The following is a 20,191-nucleotide window of genomic DNA, read 5'->3' on the forward strand; positions in this document are numbered from 1 at the left end:
CCACAAATAAGATTATCAGTGAAAAAATGAAAGGAGCGAACTTTTAGTTTTAAATTACCGCCAATTGAAATCAGCTGCTGACAATTTTGAATGAGAGAGCACGCAAAGCGCCACAAAATTAAGGACGTAAAAGTCAATCTCGCATTAAAAAGCCAGACGACTACAATAATCTTCCAACTTCGCTTGCAGTTAGTTAACCTCAAAAAACAGTGCTGGAGCAGCTATTCATAGAATAAATTTATGTTTCCACAGCAGTTTTGGCAAATCGCATACATCGAGACCAATAGGGCTCTTAGAGAACTACTGTGACTCAATGCCCTGAGGCATTATCAGTTTATCATGTGTCTCATGACAAAAATTCAACACGGCAAAAAATACTCCAAACTTTGAGTAATTATTATTTCAGTTGGTCATTCAGCGCTACCAACAGATGACTCTAAGTGCTATCAAGACTTATCTTTCGCCTAGTTCAAAACTTTGATTTCATGAAATTTAAGACTAAAGCGCAAAAGATTGCTATATATTGAATACGTAAATGTCAAACTGAAAAGCAAATAAAAACGTACATTCTGCGTCTTTTCTCAGTCAATTGGGATATGGTGCAAAACACACGAATACGAAAAATAACCGAATAACTTCAGACGAACTGCTTTCGAATGACAGACGATGGTCGTCTTCCTCAGTGGTTTCGGTGAACACGAAAGCTCTCAGAGAGCTGCAAAGAGGCGTTATACCCTAGGGCTTTACCAGTTTAAGCTATCCCGTTTCTTTCAACAAAAATTCAAATCACACGAGCAAGCAAAAGAAGACTTTATAACACTGGCAGAAACGACCAGGCAAGAATATTACTTAAAAAGACACACACGACTGCAATAACTGCTTCATACTTCATTATAGAGCAGTTAATTTTTTTTCCGTGAATGAGTACTAAAACGCACGACTGGTCCTTCAGAAGCAGTAAATTGGACCGGAGGCTATAATAGGAAAGTCCCTTAAATGTAATTAAAAAGTGAAAAGGTATTTGTTTTGAGCATTTTTATTCAAAAAATTTAAATAAGTTTTCCATTTGTTTTTGTAGAACATATCAATCTCTTTTGTGCTTCGGATTTTTTTTATGGCACATTGAAGCAATCCGCTCCATCTTGTTGTTCAGGCGTAGCTTGTTGCCGCTTGTCATGAGGCGAGAGATGTGAAACAGTGTGAGATGCTGAGGGGTCTTCAAATGGCAGTCCGTGAGGTCCTGGATGATTATGAGGGTTGTCAATCAGCGAAGTGAAGTGCTCCATTGCTTTGGGCAGATGCTTCAGCTTCGCAATTCCACTTGGATTTCCCAAAGAATGTTTCTTGCCAACGTCACTGTCTTTGTCGAAAAGCGAAGTCGTCCTGTATGGATAAACTCCCAATAGTATACTGTATCCATCGTGCAAAATAAAGGCAGGATCCGGATTGCGAGAGGGATCGACCAAGGGATCATGAAACTTCCTCAGCGTAAGTGGCGATCTCTGATGTTGCTTGCAGAAATAGCAGTAGAATTGACGACCTAAAAACCGTTTTCGAAAATCATCGGCGTCCGAAAATGTCAGCTCACGCCAGTATTTTCGATTAGGGGCCGCAAATTTTGTGTAAAGGCAGTTGATGCACAAGTATTTCTCAGCGATGCCAACTTTTGTCTTCAGCTTGTATTTGTTGTAAACTCCGTCTGCAGCTTCTTTAAACAACGAGGACTCGTGAGTTCCGGGCTTGCCATCTTCCTGTTGGTATGCTGAATCTCCTCGCGACCCTTCTTGACTGCCTATGGGTTCGTCTGCTCCTGTATCCTCACTCTGGCCCGGTGTCGGTGGCATCATATCGCCTGGAACCCCACCCAGAGCATCGGGTCTGGACAGAGGCGAGATTCCACCGGAACTTAAATTTGACGACTTGCTCAGACTCACTGAAGACAGATCACATTCACAGCCGCAGTCACCGAAGAGTTCGCAGAGCTTGAGAGCTTGCTGCTGCAATAACTTCTTTTCGTCCGCGCTCATATTAGCTACGGCATCTTTGTTCAACTGAGAAAATGCATTGTTTAAAGAGTGACCTGGCAACTCAGAATGTGACTGTTTTTGATTAGGGACAAACTCAGAATTCTGACCATATTGATTATAGACGTGATGGTCACCGTGCAAGTCATCGACTGTTCCTCGATCACGATGAGCGCCTTCAAACGCATTGTGCTGACGTGAGTCTAATGTTGATTCAGATTCCTCATTATACTCACTGTGAACAAAAGATTTCGAACCATAAGTAGACGCTGGACCATCTGCATTGGGACCTCCAAGAAACTGGGACGGTTGAGACAAACCACCAGCTTTGCTTTCTGGTGAATTCTTTGCAGATGATGTTTGAGGTTCCTCATACTGATCTTGGTACAAATCCTGCGAGGGTCGACTATTTATGCCACTTGGACCAGACGGACGCTGCTGCGTGCCAGTTCCAGGCACACTGGGGCGCATGGTACCTGGTTGTTCCGCGTACTGTTCAGCGTATTCGCCTTGTGAGGGCCGACTTTTTACGGCACTTTGTCCCGAGGGACGTTGCTGGCTACCCATTCCTGGCGCACTCTGGTGCATCGTGTCTGGATGTTCTCCATACTGCGTGTCGTACTGATCTTGTGAAGGTCTACTCTTCAAACCAGTTGGTCCGGACGGACGTTGCTGGCTGCCCATTCCTGGCGCACTCTGGTGGATCGTGTCTGGATGTTCTCCATACTGCGTGTCGTACTGATCTTGTGAAGGTCTACTCTTCAAACCAGTTGGTCCGGACGGACGTTGCTGGCTGCCCATTCCTGGCGCACTCTGGTGCATCGTGTTTGGATGCTCTCCATACTGCGTGTCGTACTGATCTTGTGAAGGTCTACTCTTCAAACCAGTTGGTCCGGACGGACGTTGCTGGCTGCCCATTCCTGGCGCACTCTGGTGCATCGTGTCTGGATGTTCTCCATACTGCGTGTCGTACTGATCTTGTGAAGATCTACTCTTCAAACCAGTTGGTCCGGACGGACGTTGCTGGCTGCCCATTCCTGGCGCACTCTGGTGCATCGTGTCTGGATGTTCTCCATACTGCGTGTCGTACTGATCTTGTGAAGGTCTATTCTTTAAACCAGTTGGTCCGGACGGACGTTGCTGGCTGCCCATTCCTGGCGCACTCTGGTGCATCGTGTCTGGATGTTCTCCATACTGCGTGTCGTACTGATCTTGTGAAGGTCTACTCTTCAAACCAGTTGGTCCGGACGGACGTTGTTGGCTGCCCATTCCTGGCGCACTCTGGTGCATCGTGTCTGGATGTTCTCCATACTGCGTGTCGTACTGATCTTGTGAAGGTCTACTCTTCAAACCAGTTGGTCCGGACGGACGTTGCTGGCTGCCCATTCCTGGCGCACTCTGGTGCATCGTGTCTGGATGTTCTCCATACTGCGCTTCGTACTGATCTTTTGAAGGCCTACTCTTCAAACCAGTCGGTCCGGATGGACGTTGCTGGCTGCCTATATCCGGCGCACTTGGATGCTTGGTTCCTGGCTCTTCACCAAACTGTTCACTATATTCGTCTTGTGAAGGACGACTTTTGACGGCACTCATACCGGAAGGTCTCTGCTGGCCAACCTGACCATTTTCCTGGCTCGTCGTCTGATCATAATCACCTGACTTCATGCTTTCTCTCTCCGCTTCATCAATGAGCTGACCAAGCTTTGTGAGACCACCATGGGCCGAGGGTTTCTGTGCTCCACCTGTGATTTCACTTCCCTTTGATTGCATGCCTTTGCTATCGTGCATCATTGTCGATTTTTGTGGAGTGTCACCAGGACCCTCTGTTGATGGGAGGGTTTCGAAATTCTCAATCTCCGATTCAGGCTGGCTTTGTTCACCCGATGGTCTCTTCAAATTTTGTTCACCAGGAAAATTTGCTTTTTCAATTCCTGCCTCTTCATATTGATCCTCGTAATTGCCATCTGAGGGCCGGCTTTTAACAGCACTCTCCCCTGAGGGTCGAGGGGGATCTCTTATATCGGGCAAAGGTACTGCTTCTTCGTAGTCCTGGTCTTCGCCATCTTGGTCAGGGAAATTGGCCTCTGATTCGAGCGCAGGTTGAGAACTTTTTGATGGAGGCTTGCTCCTTTTCCCACTTTTCTTTCCGCTGCTGCTACTTGACGATTCCTCGTGACAGCTTCCATAATCTTCTTTTTTAAGTTGCCTCATAGTTGGATAGGAAAAATGGAAAACTTAGTGGCTTGGGTTACAACTTTTCTTTATTGGTTTCTAAATTGGATACTGAATACTCGTTTATATCAATGCCTGAGAGCACACGTGCAAAAAAAATCAACTGTAGACCGGGCTTCCGAGTCATATCATCGTAAAAAAGAGAAGGCGCCTTCAAGGAGACAAATTGGGTCTTTCCCATTATACTCCCCCACGCATAGAGATCATATAATGTATATACCCCCCCCCCCCACAAACGGGAAGAGCGAAGTTTGGGGGGGGGGGTTAAAGAATAGATTGATTTTGCTAACTACTAAAATGTGCCCCTAATAAGCAAAAAGGTCCAAAAATTTAAAAGAAATAACAATAAAGGTCTGGTAGGCTTCCCCCTCCGACATTTTACAGGGCACAGAAAAATTATGATTCACATGTTTGTTCTCAAATTGTTGTTAACCTATAGCCCCCCATCATGGTAATTATACCATAATGGGGGCTATAATTTCATGGGGGCTATAATGGGAAATACCCGTTTAGTCTGTGACGTACAAAACAAACATGAGAGAACGGAAACCACACTTCAATATTTACATAGGAAAAGAGTGAGCTCATTAAAAAACTGCATTGCTCTGTCAATTATAACACAAAGGGCACTGGAGAGATCTCAGAAAAGAAGACATAAAACTTTAAATTAACTGAAAACCTAAAGCTTTGAGGACCTATAGACTTAGGACGAAAACAACACTTTTATCAGATCGGTTTGAAACGCGAAAGGTTTATTCTCAAATGAAGACGGAACAAAGTTATTTCCAGCGAGAACGCTTCGGAATTATGGCAGAACTAAATTTAAATCAATTAAAATAAAACAAAAATAGATATAAAGAACATATTTAGAGTCTTCCCGTGAAAATAAGTGTAATCTTTGGATTGAATAAGAAGCGGACAACACTTTTGCCCGTTTTTTACATTTTTTACATTTCAAAAAACAGCTACAGTAATGACACAATCTATCAGATTGCGTTAGCGTTTAGTAAAAAAATATTAATGTTAATGAAATTAATTTATAATCATGTTGATTGGTTCTCAGTGATTGCAAATGTTTTATAGAAGTTATAATTGTGTTATATTTACACGTTGAATCAATCACGTCCGTTAAGTTTTAGGATCAACTGCAACTCTGGTGACGTTCCTCCACCCCACTTGCAGGATTGTAATATTGTAGTTGAATAACGTTATAAAAATGATAGTAATCATCAAAACAAGGCAACATCGATCACAAATAAAAAGAGCAGATAATTTAGCTAATGTTGATATGATACAGGGAAACTATCCAGGCAGTTTATTCACAAAGCAAATTTAATCAAAACAAAATGGTATTTCGAAACGCAAATTGGGAAAATGGCGTTAGACATAAAGTGACATTTGGTTACTAATAATGACAGCTCATAAGGACGAGCGGGCTCAAGCCAGTTGTCAATCTTTATTTAATGCTACGACCCCCATTTTAGAGGGGGAAAACTATATGCTCAATCGGATTTTTTTGTTGAGTCAATTTCCGCCGATTGATATATTCATCTTACAGTGTGGTGAATGATATCACTGGAAAGCCCTTCCAGAGTAAAAAAAAACAATTATAAAGATTATTTTGAATTGCATTTTCCCAAGGAGTTAACAAGGTTTAAAATTTTGTTCACATTCTACTGATTTTCGTTGTTTTTCGTTGTTTTTGTTCCCATTTTACTGTAATTCCTTAAAAAAATTTCATCAATAGGGCTAATATGTTAAAATTGGAAAATTATTACAAATTTACAATACTGCTTACAAAACGAGTTCTACTTTTAAAGAAAGAGGAGGGTTTCTGAATTGTTCGGTCCGACTTTCTTGGCAAACATTTCGACTTAGTTTTTAAAAAATCAGTCCCTTTTCCATAAAAACTGGCACAAAATATACGCTATCAGACCCCTTTGGTCTGATTTTTTTTCAGAGGTCCTATTAGTGAGAGATCCTAATTACGTTCAAATTAGTCCCAATGAAAGAAAAGTTCTTATGGCTCCAACAGTGTTTTGTAAACTTTGAATGGAGTCTTCAGTTTTGCCTGCATTTATTGTCCTTTTTGCACTCTCACGACTTACTCTCATCAATCAAAGCTCCTATTTAGAGAAGATATCTAGAGAAGTGAAGTCGAACCCATCCACGCATTCGGCTGATACCTCAAAACTTTAGATATATTACTTTTAAAAAATATCAGTGAGCTTTTGAACTTTGCCAAAAATTACCCCTCGTTTCTGGGAACTTTTGGTTCAATCTCAATAAGCACTGACCCGGTCTCAAAAATTAACAAAAATTAACCGGTATTAGGGCTTCGTTTTAACTAATGTCTCCTATGATTTTGAATAAAAATATCAACGAAATATGGAACTTTATAACTTTTTCAATGTCATTTTGGAAAACATGGTTTTTGACTTTAAAGTCAAGTCCAATCCTCCTTTCAGTCACCACAAGTTAATCTATATAGCGGTTTTACGATTAAACTATTGGTTTTTCGTTTGATACTACAAACTTTCAAAAAAATTATATGACTTTTTGGATATTTGCCTATGCTTCTGGTTCTTTTACGGTTTCTGGTCACATTATCACTATAAAGACAGGTCGCATATTTTCTTAAAACTGTACGTATTTAAACGTTTTCTAACGTTTCCAGTATATAGCTTAGGGATTTAATGGCCTCAACACTTTTCTCGCAATTTTCAAATTTGTCTGTATGTATGACATATTTTCAATAATGACGTCTCGTGAAGCAAACATTAATCGTTACCTGCGCTGTCTCTGAACCGAGGCTTTCATGCTCCTAAGAGTATGAGTTTTTGCTGAAAAAAAACTGAGTTTTTGATATTTGTGGTCTATTGTCGTCTTTTCACAATGCCCCTTTAAAACCAGACCTTTTGATGGACAAATGCGGTTCAACTGATCATATACAAACTTTACAGTTAACTTTGTTCAGCTTTTCGGCTTATGGTTTTAATGTCTTCAACGCAGCGTTTTGGTAGATTGTTTGCGAAGTTTTGAGTTTAACCTTTTTTTTGTTATTTTCTTTCTGATGGGAAGCTAATGGTAACCTCACTAATGCCAGGTACCATTAGCTTCCCAAGGAGTAGGAGTAACGTGTGAAGCTATCTAGTAGCCTTTAGTTGAAAGCCAAGGATTGTTCTGGTGATTTTTGAAGTTATTTGCTTTCAAAATATTCAATGGAATTTCAAAATCTGTCGCTTTTTCTTATTTTTCCTCGACGTGTAACATACTCTCATTAAAGACAGCTCCGAAGCGAAGTAAAGGTCAATTTGTTCATCGTACGTCTTATCTAAGACTATTTTGATTTTGCTAGCAAGTGTTTTATAAAACAGAAAAAGAAATTGAGTTTTGGCTGTAGTTTATGGTTTTTTTTGCTTTATTTTGCTGTTTGTCTTATCTTCCAGTCTTATTAATAGCAGGCATCGTTTGCACTTTAATGCCCCATTATTTTGTTTGTATGTTTTCATTTAGTAGTTTGAGTTTATAACATTTTTTTAAACCAAAAACCACCAATTCTTTACGAATAGTAATGTGTGAAAGATTCTGCTCTTTTCCTTATTTGGTAGAAAATTGTCAAAATGTGGGTGAGTGGTGTCAGAACATGATGTGCAAACGCATATTACCGAGACTACAAGTTTGAATTATCATCCAAAAGTGTCATTTCGGCGAAATTCATTGTCGAGCCTGTTGTTAAGTAAACAACGAATTAGAGGTTAAAGGCACGAAATATGGCGGGTGAAGAGGAGTGCACATCAACATCAATTATTTCCCTGTTTAAAATTGGAAATGATCCTATAAAGTGCGAAACTGTAGCTTCGGAAAACATGCCGGTTTTCATTTGGCAGTCGAAATTCCTGAAGATCAACCGTCCTTCTAGGATTATACGTCCACAACGAAAATATTGCCTGATTTAGCAACGCTCTACAACCTAGAATCTTATAAAACTCCATTTGAAAAGAAATCGGAAAAATGATACTTTGATTATTTCCGTGTAGAAGAATTGTGACATGTGAGGTTTCTACGAACAGTGCTTTAGACAATCGTGCTCTTGCACGCAATTGTTGATTTTTTGTAAGGAAGAGATGATGGGAGACAATTCGACTGAACGACTAAATTTCATGACCTTCATGTAGGTGAAATTCAAGTTCTGAAATTTTGACAATGAGTATTTCCTATAAAATGACTGTACGCTTTTAATTATGTGCGAGTAAAAGCTCCGTTTTTCTTCTGTTGATATCCGCAAACGAAAAACGATGCGCAGCAATTCAAAACAAAAAGATTCCAGTTGATAAAACGTAATATGTCAACTGAACAACCTAATCTGTTTTTTTGCCAGCAGCTATAATTGTTACAAGTTTCGCAAAAACGATTGCTTGCTCAGGCCGTTTGGTTTTATCCTGGAAGGGGAAAGAGGGCTGGTAACCAATATGACATGGCTGTTATCAATAGGACAACCATAGCGCAAACTAAAACACATCTTCAAGTGCGTATGTTCATCTTAAGAAAATGGTACCTCACTGAAATCCTTGCGAAGAAGATGTACAATCCTAAATAGATAAATCATAACTTATCACGTGCTTGTAACTAAATAAAAAATAATGAAGTGGTTGCATCCAACCAAATATCTACAATTCCCACCGAAGTATCTTCCTCCTGTCATATCTAGAGCTAAAACCCCAGGCTTTATTTCTGCTAATCATCTAACAGCTTAAAACATGTGCCTATTTACTGAGCCATTAAAACCGACCAGGAAAGATGATCAAAACAATCGAACAATTTACTAAGATTCAAAAATATGTGAAGACGGTTTTAAAATTCTATGGTCCTTTCCACAAAACTATTTGAAATCATGGACTTCGAGATAAAGTAAATTACGCAGGAAAGGAAATCCTCTAGGCGGCTACAGAATTGGGATTCCTATGCAGCATAGCGCGTTATAATCAATTGAGAGCGATTCAGGTCTTCCGTCACCTCACTAATGTCACTACTGAGGAATTATTTGGTATGTGGGATGCATTATTTTTTTTTGGTAAAACTTCTGTCCCTAAAATTATTTACATGCAACGTAAAGGACAATGATTTTTTAAACTCCTCCAACTAATTCCTTCGCTTTGCTTTATTAAAAATCATTTTTAATAATTAGTGTAACTGAAACGAACCCCAATCAGAGTAACTGACGTTTAACAGATTTGTATTTGCCCATCTATGAAAGTGAAACAAACCACACACAAAACCCAATCGGAGTAACTGACGTTTAACAGATTTGGATTTGCACAGCCATGTAAGTGAAACAAACCCCAATCGTAGTAACTGACGTTTAACAGATTTGGATTTGCCCAGCCATGTAAATGAAAAACAAAACCCAATCCGAAAAACTGACGTTTAACAGATTTGGATTTGCCCAGCCATGTAAGTGAAACAAAGCCCAATTGGAGTAACTGACGTTTAACAGATTTGGATTTGCCTAGCCATGTAAGTGAAACAAAACTCAATCGGAGTAACTAACTTTTAACAAATTTGGATTTGCCCAGCCATGTAAGTGAAACAAACCACAATCGGAGTAACTGACGTTTAACAGATTTGGATTTGTCCAGCCATGTAAGTGAAACAAAACTCAATCGGAGTAACTGACGTTTAACATATTTGGATTTGTCCAGCGATGTAAGTGAAACAAACCCCAATTGTAGTAAATGACGTTTAACAAACTTGGATTTGCCAAGTCATGTGAGTGAAACAAACCCCAGTCGGAGCAACTGACGTTTAACAGATTTGAATTTGCCTAGCCATGTAATTGAAACAAACCACAATCGGAGTAACTGACGTTAAACAGCTTTGGATTTGCCCAGCCATGTAAGTGAAACAAAGCCCAATTGGAGTAACTGACGTTTAACAGATTTGGATTTGCCCAGCCATGTAAGTGAAACAAACCACAATCGGAGTAACTGACGTTTAACAGATTTGGATTTGTCCAGCCATGTAAGTGAAACAAAACTCAATCGGAGTAACTGACGTTTAACAGATTTGGATTTGCCCAGCGATGTAATTGAAACAAACCCCAATTGTAGTAAATGACGTTCAACAAACTTGGATTTGCCAAGTCATGTGAGTGAAACAAACCCCAGTCGGAGCAACTGACGTTTAGCAGATTTGAATTTGCCTAGCCATGTAATTGAAACAAACCACAATCGGAGTAACTGACGTTTAACAGATTTGGATTTTCCCAGCCATGTAAGTGAAATGAACTCCTATCGTAGTAACTGATGTTTGACAGATTTGGATTTGCCCAGCCATGTAATTGAAACAAACCACAATCGGAGTAACTGACGTTTAACAGATTTGGATTTTCCCAGCCATGTAAGTGAAATGAACTCCTATCGTAGTAACTGATGTTTGACAGATTTGGATTTGCCAAGCCATGTAAGCGAAACAAACCCCAATTGAAGTAACCGACGTTTAACAGATTTGGATTTGCCCAGCCATGTAAGTGAAACAAACTCCAATCAGAGTAACTGACGTTTAACAGATTTAGATTTTCCCAGCCATGTAAGTGAAACAAACCCCAATCGGAGTAACTGACGTTTAACAGATTTGGATTTGCCAAGCCATGTAAGCGAAACAAACCCCAATTGAAGTAACCGACGTTTAACAGATTTGGATTTGCCCAACCATGTAAATGAAACAAATCCCAATCGGAGTAACTGACGTTGAACAGATTTGGATTTGCCCAGTCATGTGAGTGAAACAAACGCCAATCGGAGTAACGGACGTTTAACCGATTTGGATTTGCCATTTCAACACAAAACAAGCGAAATGAGAGACTTTTATAGACGAATAACAGAATAAATACATTTCATGAACAACTGACACCCAAGAGAAAACGAGTCATTTTTTATTAAATTAATACCACATAAATTAACCTAATCACACGTTAATTTTTGCTTCGAAAGGACATCAAAATTGAATGGTCGCGAAAAAAAGAATATTGTTCTAAAAATATTATATCTAAAAAAATTTTGAATTGGGTCTCACTTCGTATTAAAAACAAGTCCGGGCAAAAAGAGATGTAAAATTAGTTGACTTGACAAACCGAGTGCTCTGAAGAGTCCCTCCCTCGCATTCTGATGAGCAAGAGCACTGGAGGGTCTCTCGTTGTATGGATTGCCCACGTTCACCCCCTCTCCCAGCCCAATGTCCACCTCTTTCTTAAGCGCCTTCGGCCCTCTGGGGCGGCGCTTGTACTGCTTCTGCAGGGCATCTATCATTGCCGCGCTGCATTCGGAAAACTCCTGAAATGGTAATAAAAGCATTTAGAAAGGAGCAGAAGATCATGCTTAGTTTTATCAATAACTTTAATTGCAGGTCACCCATAACATTGCCGGTAACTGGGATTCCACTCAAGCTACCTCAGCTAAACTCATGTGACTCTCTTTTGCTCAACAGTTAAGAAACAGCTCCCCACCTCCAACAACCTCAAGACCGAGTATTGTATAACCTCAACCAAAATGTTGCATCTCAAGGCCCGGGAACAGTTCTTGGAAAACAAAATATCAAGTTCTCGAAATTTAAATATTTAAAATCAGATTTTATAACTCAGAAAAAAATGATAATTCGAGGTACAAGTTTTGGTTACACTATGCTGATTTTTTTTGAAAAAAAAAAATAAAAACATACAATTTAAAAATGTTCTTAGTTTGAGGCAAAAACTGAACTCACAATTCACCAATGTTAAGCAAAGAATTGAGGAAAACTATGGATAACAAATGACAATCAAACCGAATTGACGTTTAAGTTGTGGTATGCTATGTTGACTTAACCAACTATAATGATGAAAGAGATACGTGTTGCGAGTGTACCTTTCGGAAGTTGCGGTCAAGTACCCTATCTTCAGCCACTATGTTCTCATATTTCTCTCTGTAATCCTGAAGCTCATTGTTTGCTATTCGTTGATTGGCCACAGCTCGCAACTGAAACATTGTCAGTTCATAAATTGAATGAGTTTAAGGTTTTTAGATAGAATGTTGTCTGATTATTTAATTTTAATTTAATTCAATTGACTTGAAATAGTTGAAAAACCAAATTGTAGTAAACTGATAGCACTGTCATTACTAAATCTTTATTTGGAATCTACAAACAATTCTGTTTTTCCTTCATATGCTATACAAAATGAAATCAGAAGACTTACAAAAACTTCATAGAAGGACTTTAATCGAAAACCTATCCAGATCTCAAATACTAATTATGTATTCCAAGATAAAACCATGTTTAATCAGATGCATCCCACAGTAAAGTCTGATTTGGATTTTCAGATTTGTTTGTCAATAATGCTTCCTAAAACTCCACAAAATATTATTAACTCAAAATGTAAAATTTCACCTTTTCTTCTTTGACAGCTTCCAACTCATTCAATAAATGTTGTTCCTCCCTTTCAAGCTGCTCTTCAAGCAACAGAGACTGCTGCATCCTCACAATTTTCAACTCCTGGTGAAACACGGCAATTTCAATTTGCACTTTTTTGCTAAACAACTGCGACAGCTGATCATCGAAAGACTGTTCACTGTCTGAGTTAGTCAGCTGAAGTTTGCGCAATTCGGCTTCTAGTTGTTTGTAGAACTTCTCGCGCTCGTCTTGCAACTCGGCAACTTTTCGCTCGTATTCGGCCTTGGCTTGTTTCTCTTCGGCTGTGTATTCAGTTTCGAGTTTGCCCGCTAGCATGAAAGCGGGAATCGGAACGTCCTGAGAGAAACAATAATTGAGTTCTACTTCTTTTCACCCGATTAATCTAACCGCGATTTTTCTTAGCACCACATTGACCCGTGGGACTTGATATGAAACTATCACAACCGATCATCGCATAATTCAACGAAAAGATCAAACAGCATTGGGTACGATGGCATGGGGTAAAATGGTACGTTTGATAAAATGGCATTGGGCAAAATGGAATTGGGTAAAAATGGAATTTGGTAAGATGGCATTGGGTAAAATGGTATGTTTGGTAAAAATGGCTTTGGGTAAAATGGCATTGGGTGAAATGGAATTGAGCAAATTGTCACGAAAACCATGATTTCACTCCGCAAATGGGTACTTATGTTTTCTGGCAAATCAGCTGATAATTGAATCACTTGTTCAGTTCTGACAGTTGCATATCAACTCCCACGAGACTCTGAGGCATGGTCAAATGATTACAGTACCAATGTTAATAGTAACAATTATATAAAGGATTAAAACCGAGATGAAATGTTTGAGGGGCGAAACAATGGGGGTGAAATGATAGGGGATTAAAGAATAGTGCTGATAAAACGGGACACCGTTGATAAAAACATATAAAGCTGGTATTAATACATGGAATTAAAAAATAGCCTTGCTAAATGGTTGTTGCAATATAATTTTATGAATCATTAAGAGACAAAATTTATTAATGAGAGCGCCAATTTAAGTCATCTGGCATTTCGAGTTTTTTCTTCTTCTTGAATGATCTCTTACGACACACTTAACCAAGTTATTTTAAAAAAAACTGATTTCAAAATTACCTTTTTCTGTTTTTGCAACAAGTAAATTAAAAAAGTTTAGCCATAGGGTTAAACATACTTGAAACTAAAAATTACTTCAAATCATTCAAACAAAATAATAAGCATTAATCAATTTACTTAAAGAATCAAATCATCAAATTTTCTTCGATTGTATTCTTCCTAAAATAAAAATAGCTTTTAAATGCTCCAGCGTTACTAATCAAAGGGACTTTTTCATGTTGCGAAGGCAAGAAATCATTCAGCTTTTTCATTTCTTGCTGACCGTTTCCATTTTTTGCTAACCGAAGCCACTATGGTAGATTATTCGATTTTTGTACGCAAAGACGAACAATGGAAATCATTCCAAAATTGGTTTTGACATTCTGTATGATTTTGAATTGTTTTGTTCTAGTGTTTTGATGAAAACTCAGATACCAGTGAGAATTTTTAATTTTCTGGTCTAGATATATAATGAAATTTGATGAGCGACAACTTGCTATTATTAGCTCAGCTGGTAGGATTTTTGTCTGAATTAGCTGATAGGATTTTTCTCTGAATTTGTGTCTGATTTTTGTCTCTCGCTTTGTCATACTTTTTGCCTAGAAAGCACACCTTTATACCCCAGTTAATCTGTCGATTAAGGCGTTTTAGGTTTTTTGCAGAAAAAGTTTGAAAAAGTTTACCGAAAACGATAAGCGTGAAAACAAAAGTGATTTCAAAAGAATGTGCGCGTTCAGTGGAATTTGATGTCTTATTAAGTATATTGATCTTATAGCTCGAGTTATATTTTTTAAGGCTTTATTCAGCTGTTCATCGAAATTAGGGTTCCTGTCAATTTGAATACCCAGATATCGGCAACTTTTTGAGTTATGAGAACTTCCTTTGTGTAAAAAAAAACAGATCCGAAATCAGAATAATAGCGCGAGAAAAAGATCAATTCGGTTTTGTTTGTATTCAAATTTAGTTTGTTAATCTCTACACATTCTTGTTTCTTGCAAAATTTCCTCGACTTTTCATGTATATAAAAATTATCAGGGTGTTTACAAGCAATGTCTGAACCTTTGAAAACATCTAGATTAGCAAATGATCTATTTAGCCTGTTGACGATAATTTTTGAATCCCTTGAAACTTTACCACTATCTAATCTGATTTCACAAACCTTGAGACTTTTTTCACTCGGGCTGATCTTCTGTTTCTTGAATTTCCCTTGTTCCCTAATTGTTGGTAGTTTTTGGAAGAAATTGAGGCAAAAAATGTTTTGCGCCTCCCTTAATCTCCTATCAACTAAGTTTGTTACACGCGTAAATTCTTTGTACGTGTCACTCTCAGGACTTTTTCATTTGTTGAACAGAAAATGTTTTTGGGCAATCAAATGATTCAATTCTTGTGTTAACCAATGCTTAGAATTCCTAAAAATTCTTTTTATTTAATAAAATACACCCGCTTTTTAGTCTGAATCAGTGCGTGTTTTTCAACAATTTTCTGGAAAGTATCGATGAATGAATCAAACATATCGTTGCCATTCTCATATTGGTACATTTTCCACCATTCTGCAAGGGCAAGATCTCTGTTAAATTTAGAAGGTCAAAAATTTCTTGTCGTTATCATGTCACTCTCAGATTTCAATGAGAACTCTAATTCAAAGATAACAAGAAAATGGTCGGAGTTAAAAAGGGTTGTTGTGACATTGTAGGCAATTATCTGATCTTTCGCAATGAAACAGTGACCAATTAGTGTAAATGTTTTATCATTACATCTGGTTGCATCCCCTATGTTAACAACTTCTAATCCTGAATTTGACGCAAAAATGTCTAGTTTTTTTTCTGTCTTGTTCATATAATTCAAGTTGCAATCTCTCAGCAAAATAATGTTATCTGTTATATTATATGCCCCGACAGTTCCGTACTGAATTGATCAAGAAAATACTCCCCAAGACGTTTGTTCGGGCAATAGGAAACGTTAATAAGTAATTTTTCATTAAGAGGGTCGCTTATTTCAACCCAAATGGATTAAAAAAAATGTCATCAACCGTTTCAATAATGATTTAATAGTCGCCGTAAAATTGTCTTCAATATTACAGTGCCCAACCAGGTTTCAGTTACAGCGACAAACGTATTAATGGGTGCTGTTTGCAAAAAGTTTGAAAATTCTTCAAACTTGTTTTTCAAACTTTGACCTAAAACGAATCATTAAAAAAACGCCACAAATAAATTACTAGGCTCAGATATTTGACAGAAATTTTCAAATCATTTTTTATCTAGAATAAAGAACTAACGTTAATCGTGAGCTCGCAATTTTCATATAACAGATCGCTGAATGTGAGGTGATCGCTGAATGAGAAATTATAACCCCAACGGTACACAAAAGCAATTGGTTTCCTTAAACCCTGCATTACTCATCTTAAATCGCCTTCAGTCCAGCTTGTTCATTCCGATTATGGTACGAAATGGCACCGAATGTTGGTAACGCACCTTCTTGAGTTCGTCCTCCTTTCTGATCTCCAGTACTCCCCCCATCATCTTGTCCAGACCCCTCTCTCGCCAGTTGTCCTGAAGGGCAGCCAGTCTCCTTTCTTCTTCCAGCCTCTGCTCCTCTTCCAAACGGGCCTTCATCTCGGGAGAGAGATATCGCTCCACTTTGATCTGAAGAATAGATGGTAAAATAGAACCCTTGGTAAAAAAAAGCTCAGTAACACTATTCACTAAAACCTATTTAAGAATAAGAAAACTCTAAATATGTTTTTAAAGAGCACTAGTAAATTATTGCTTAATTCATTTGGATACCGATAACCCCAATTAGCTAATTAGCTAGAATATCTTGATTATTATCGATTTGAAAAACAATTTAATAATCGGCATCTATTTTTCGTTTGAAATTATGATTCAAAATACCATTTGGCGATTAAAGATTCGCAAACAATCGTTTTGATAATTTTTTTACATGTTCTGTGGTTGATGTTTAATCATTGCAGCAGCGTCAGTTAGTGTCTTTCAATGCAAACGTCAAGAGCGTAGAATCGAGCGATTTTTCAGAGCATCGTCTAAGTTTGCTAATGCTTTGATCTCCAATAGCATCCCCCTCAGTTCATTTAAGTTGATTAACTTAAATTTACTGACAGGTTGATTAACCTGGGTCCCGGAACAAGACTTATCTAGTTAGGGAACAAATATACGCCAGCAGTTTTTTGAGTCATTTGTTTTTGAAAACCAAGGAGGGTGAAACCGTCAAACTAAGTAGCATTAGTCGTCCCCTCTGCAGTTCTAAGACTAAGTGTAACGTTTTTTGTGTGTTTTTCGGTTGTCTTATCGGTCGGGGGACAGATAGTAGGAAATTTTGAGTTTTTCTTTTGTTTACATCTAGCAACAATAAACCGAATCAAAGACACCCAAACCAAAGACCGACACAGCAAAGAAAAAGACACAGCAAAGACCAACACAGCAAACAAAAAGACACACTTTTCACTGACAGACTCGACGAAGAAATCGAAGAATCAGAATATTACGACGACAAGATAGGACAACATGTTGACCTAATCAACCGCTTTGTCATGTACACAAGAAACCCAGCCAGAACTTCGACACCACAATTAGCAACTGGACCGGTCATCACCAACCTGAAGCTGCGAAGGTGGAATTCCAACTTATTGTGGAGACTAAAAGGATTGAACGTATTTCTTCGACCAATTCAATGGAGCAGTGACAAGCAACAGCCAGATAAAAGACAGTCAAGGTTGCAGTATCAGCAAAAGAGAATGCCGCAAAGCTTTTCACCCCTCTCCAAATCACAGACGCAAACTTCAGTACAGTATGCGACATCCCGATGAACAGATACAACAACAAACGTCTGATTTTACGAGCCGATGTTCACGCAATAGTTTCTCAGAAACCGGTAACAAATGAAAAACCAAAGGCACTTCGAGATCCCGTGGAGACAGTCGAAGAACACAGATTAGCGGTCAGCAACCTTGGACAGCCGTTGGACGATCAGGACATCTTTTTCGTGTACCTGATAGCAGAGAAATTGCCCGCCGAAACGAGAAAATGCGGGGAATTTTCATCACTAGGAAAAAACCCCCAACGCTATCTTGATATGCAAAAACTTCACGGAAGAAACAACACGCTCCCTTGAAGCAGCCACACAGCAGTCAGCATCAGCCAGCGACAAGAAGTCCACAAGCAGCCCACAACTTCGAAAATTTCATTCACATATAGCCACATTAATGACTACAACGTGTGAATGTTGCGGCAAAAACAACAAAATTTATCAATGCCAAAGTTTCAAAGCACTTTCAGTACAGGACCAAGCTCAGTTGATCAAGACAAAAGAACTTTGCTTGAACTGCCTACGCCCCTGACGTCGAAGTGAATAAAACAACGGTTCAACTAAAAAGAAGTGCAAACAAAAGCACAACAGTCTTTTGCATTTGGAAGCCAATCACAACTCGAAGACAGCTTCAACAGCGCCAACATTTACAACTAGCAACACGTCACCACAAGAAGCAAGCAATCAAGCATCGAAAACAGTCAACAAAAGCACAGAAAAATTTACATCCGCAGCACAGTGACAGAATGAAGAAGAAGAAGAAGAAGTATTTCCTCCCACCGCAATCGCTTCAGTTGACAACAACAGAGAAACAACTGATATCAGAGTTATTCTAGATTCAGGATCCCAAAGCCACCTCATTACGGAAGATGCAGTACAACGCCTTCGATGGCCGAGTTTTTGGACTCGGAGTTGAAGAAGTCAACAACAGCATAGAATCAGTAAACTTATTTTGAAAACGAAGGATGAAGACTGTCTTAGCATCAGAGAACTGTCTTAGCCAAACTGACCAGCAATCTGCCTTCGCATCATGTAAATGTCAGCGGTTGGACAAAACGTCAGGACTTCAATCTTGCGGACACAAACTTCACCATTCCATCCACCGTACACCTGATAATTGGAGCAGGACAATATGAAGAGTTGATGATTGGAGGCAACAGAATCAAGGAGCCACAAAAGCCATTTACCTACCGCCTATCTTGTTTTGTTTGGATCGTGATCGGACGTGAGAGCCAACTTGAAAAGAAGATTTCTTAACTTCAGTCTTTTTTCATTTGTTCTGAACCAGACAATTTACAGCAATTCTGGGCGTTTGAAGAACAGTGGACATCAGAAGAACAAAAATGCGAAGATCACTTCAAAAGAACCACAAGAGGCAACTCAGAGGAAATATCTGTTGTGAAACTCCCTTTCAAAGAAAAAGCCAAACCCCTGGGTGACTCGTAACATCAAGCGAAAAGAAGACTATGGAGCCTAATCTTCCGAAAGCAGAAACAACTAGATATTTACAACAGATATAGTCAGTTCATTCACGAATTCATTCAACTTGGACACATGGCAGAAATTCTCAGAAGCAAAATTCATATGCCTGGCACAAACTGTTTCTACTTGCCACATCATTGCGTCATCAAAGACGCCAGCAGCACAACTAAACCCAGAGTCGCATTCAATGCCTCAGCTAAGTCAGCCAGTGCAGTATCTTTTGACGACTCTTTTAAAAGATCTGTTTGGAATTCTGATTCGTTTTCAGTTCCATCAAATAGCACTATCTGCCGACATCGCCAAGATGTACAGACAAATTCAGCTTGACGATGAAGACAAGGATTTTCCCAGGGTTTCCAAGAAAATCCAAATGACACAGAGGTGAAAACACACAGAATGACAGAAGTGACCTATGGAATAGCATCATCTTCGTACCACTCAATTAGAACCCTCAAAACCCTAGCAGACAGTTAAAACAACAGCAACATCCGCCTTGCAATCAATAACGACAAGTATGGAACGAAATCATTGCAACAATAAAAACCGCTTGTTTTGATATACGAAAATGGACATCAAGCGTTTCGTCACTTGTTGAGCGGTTGCCTTCTAGTTTTCGCGAAGCTTCAGACGGAATGATAATCAACAGCAATGACTACACAGTCAAAACACTTGGAATAAAGAGGAGCCCTGTTTCAGATCATTTTACCTTCACAGTTTGCCTCGACAAAGTATTTCCCAACACAAAGAGGAAACTATTATTGTAAGTCACAAAGTTGTTCGAACCCATCGTTATCACCAACAACAATTCAATTGAAATCCTTCTTGCAAATTCATTTGATGGACAAGTTGACCTGGCACAAAACCATATTGCTAAACATTCTAGAGCAATACGGAAAAGTTCGACATCAACTAAAAGAACTTGAGAAGATGAAACTTGAACGACGAGTTTTTGCAGTACTTTTTTCGTCATCTTTGGAGCTTCATGTGTTTTGTGACGCCTTTACCAAAGCATATGCCGCAGTTGTCTACGTGCGAGACCAAATGGATAAACGAGTGCACACACAAATGCTATAAGTCAAA

General features: G+C 38.9%; 1 protein-coding gene across 2 annotated transcripts in view; it reads right to left on the reverse strand.

Moving 5' to 3' along the window:
* LOC142339426 (cilia- and flagella-associated protein 43-like) overlaps positions 1–20,191 on the reverse strand; it is a 135,450-nt gene that overhangs the window by 74,356 nt on the left and 40,903 nt on the right. For both annotated transcript variants that reach the window (XM_075389452.1, XM_075389451.1), the window contains 4 exons: positions 16,279–16,449; positions 12,675–13,034; positions 12,155–12,265; positions 11,389–11,587 (listed from right to left, as the gene is read on the reverse strand). In XM_075389452.1, the coding sequence (XP_075245567.1) occupies positions 11,389–11,587; positions 12,155–12,265; positions 12,675–13,034; positions 16,279–16,449 (841 nt within the window). The remainder of the gene's footprint in view (positions 1–11,388; positions 11,588–12,154; positions 12,266–12,674; positions 13,035–16,278; positions 16,450–20,191) is intronic.

Source organism: Convolutriloba macropyga, chromosome 5 (assembly GCF_964194025.1).
Source record: "Convolutriloba macropyga chromosome 5, txConMacr16.3, whole genome shotgun sequence".
Lineage (NCBI taxonomy): Eukaryota > Metazoa > Xenacoelomorpha > Acoela > Convolutidae > Convolutriloba > Convolutriloba macropyga.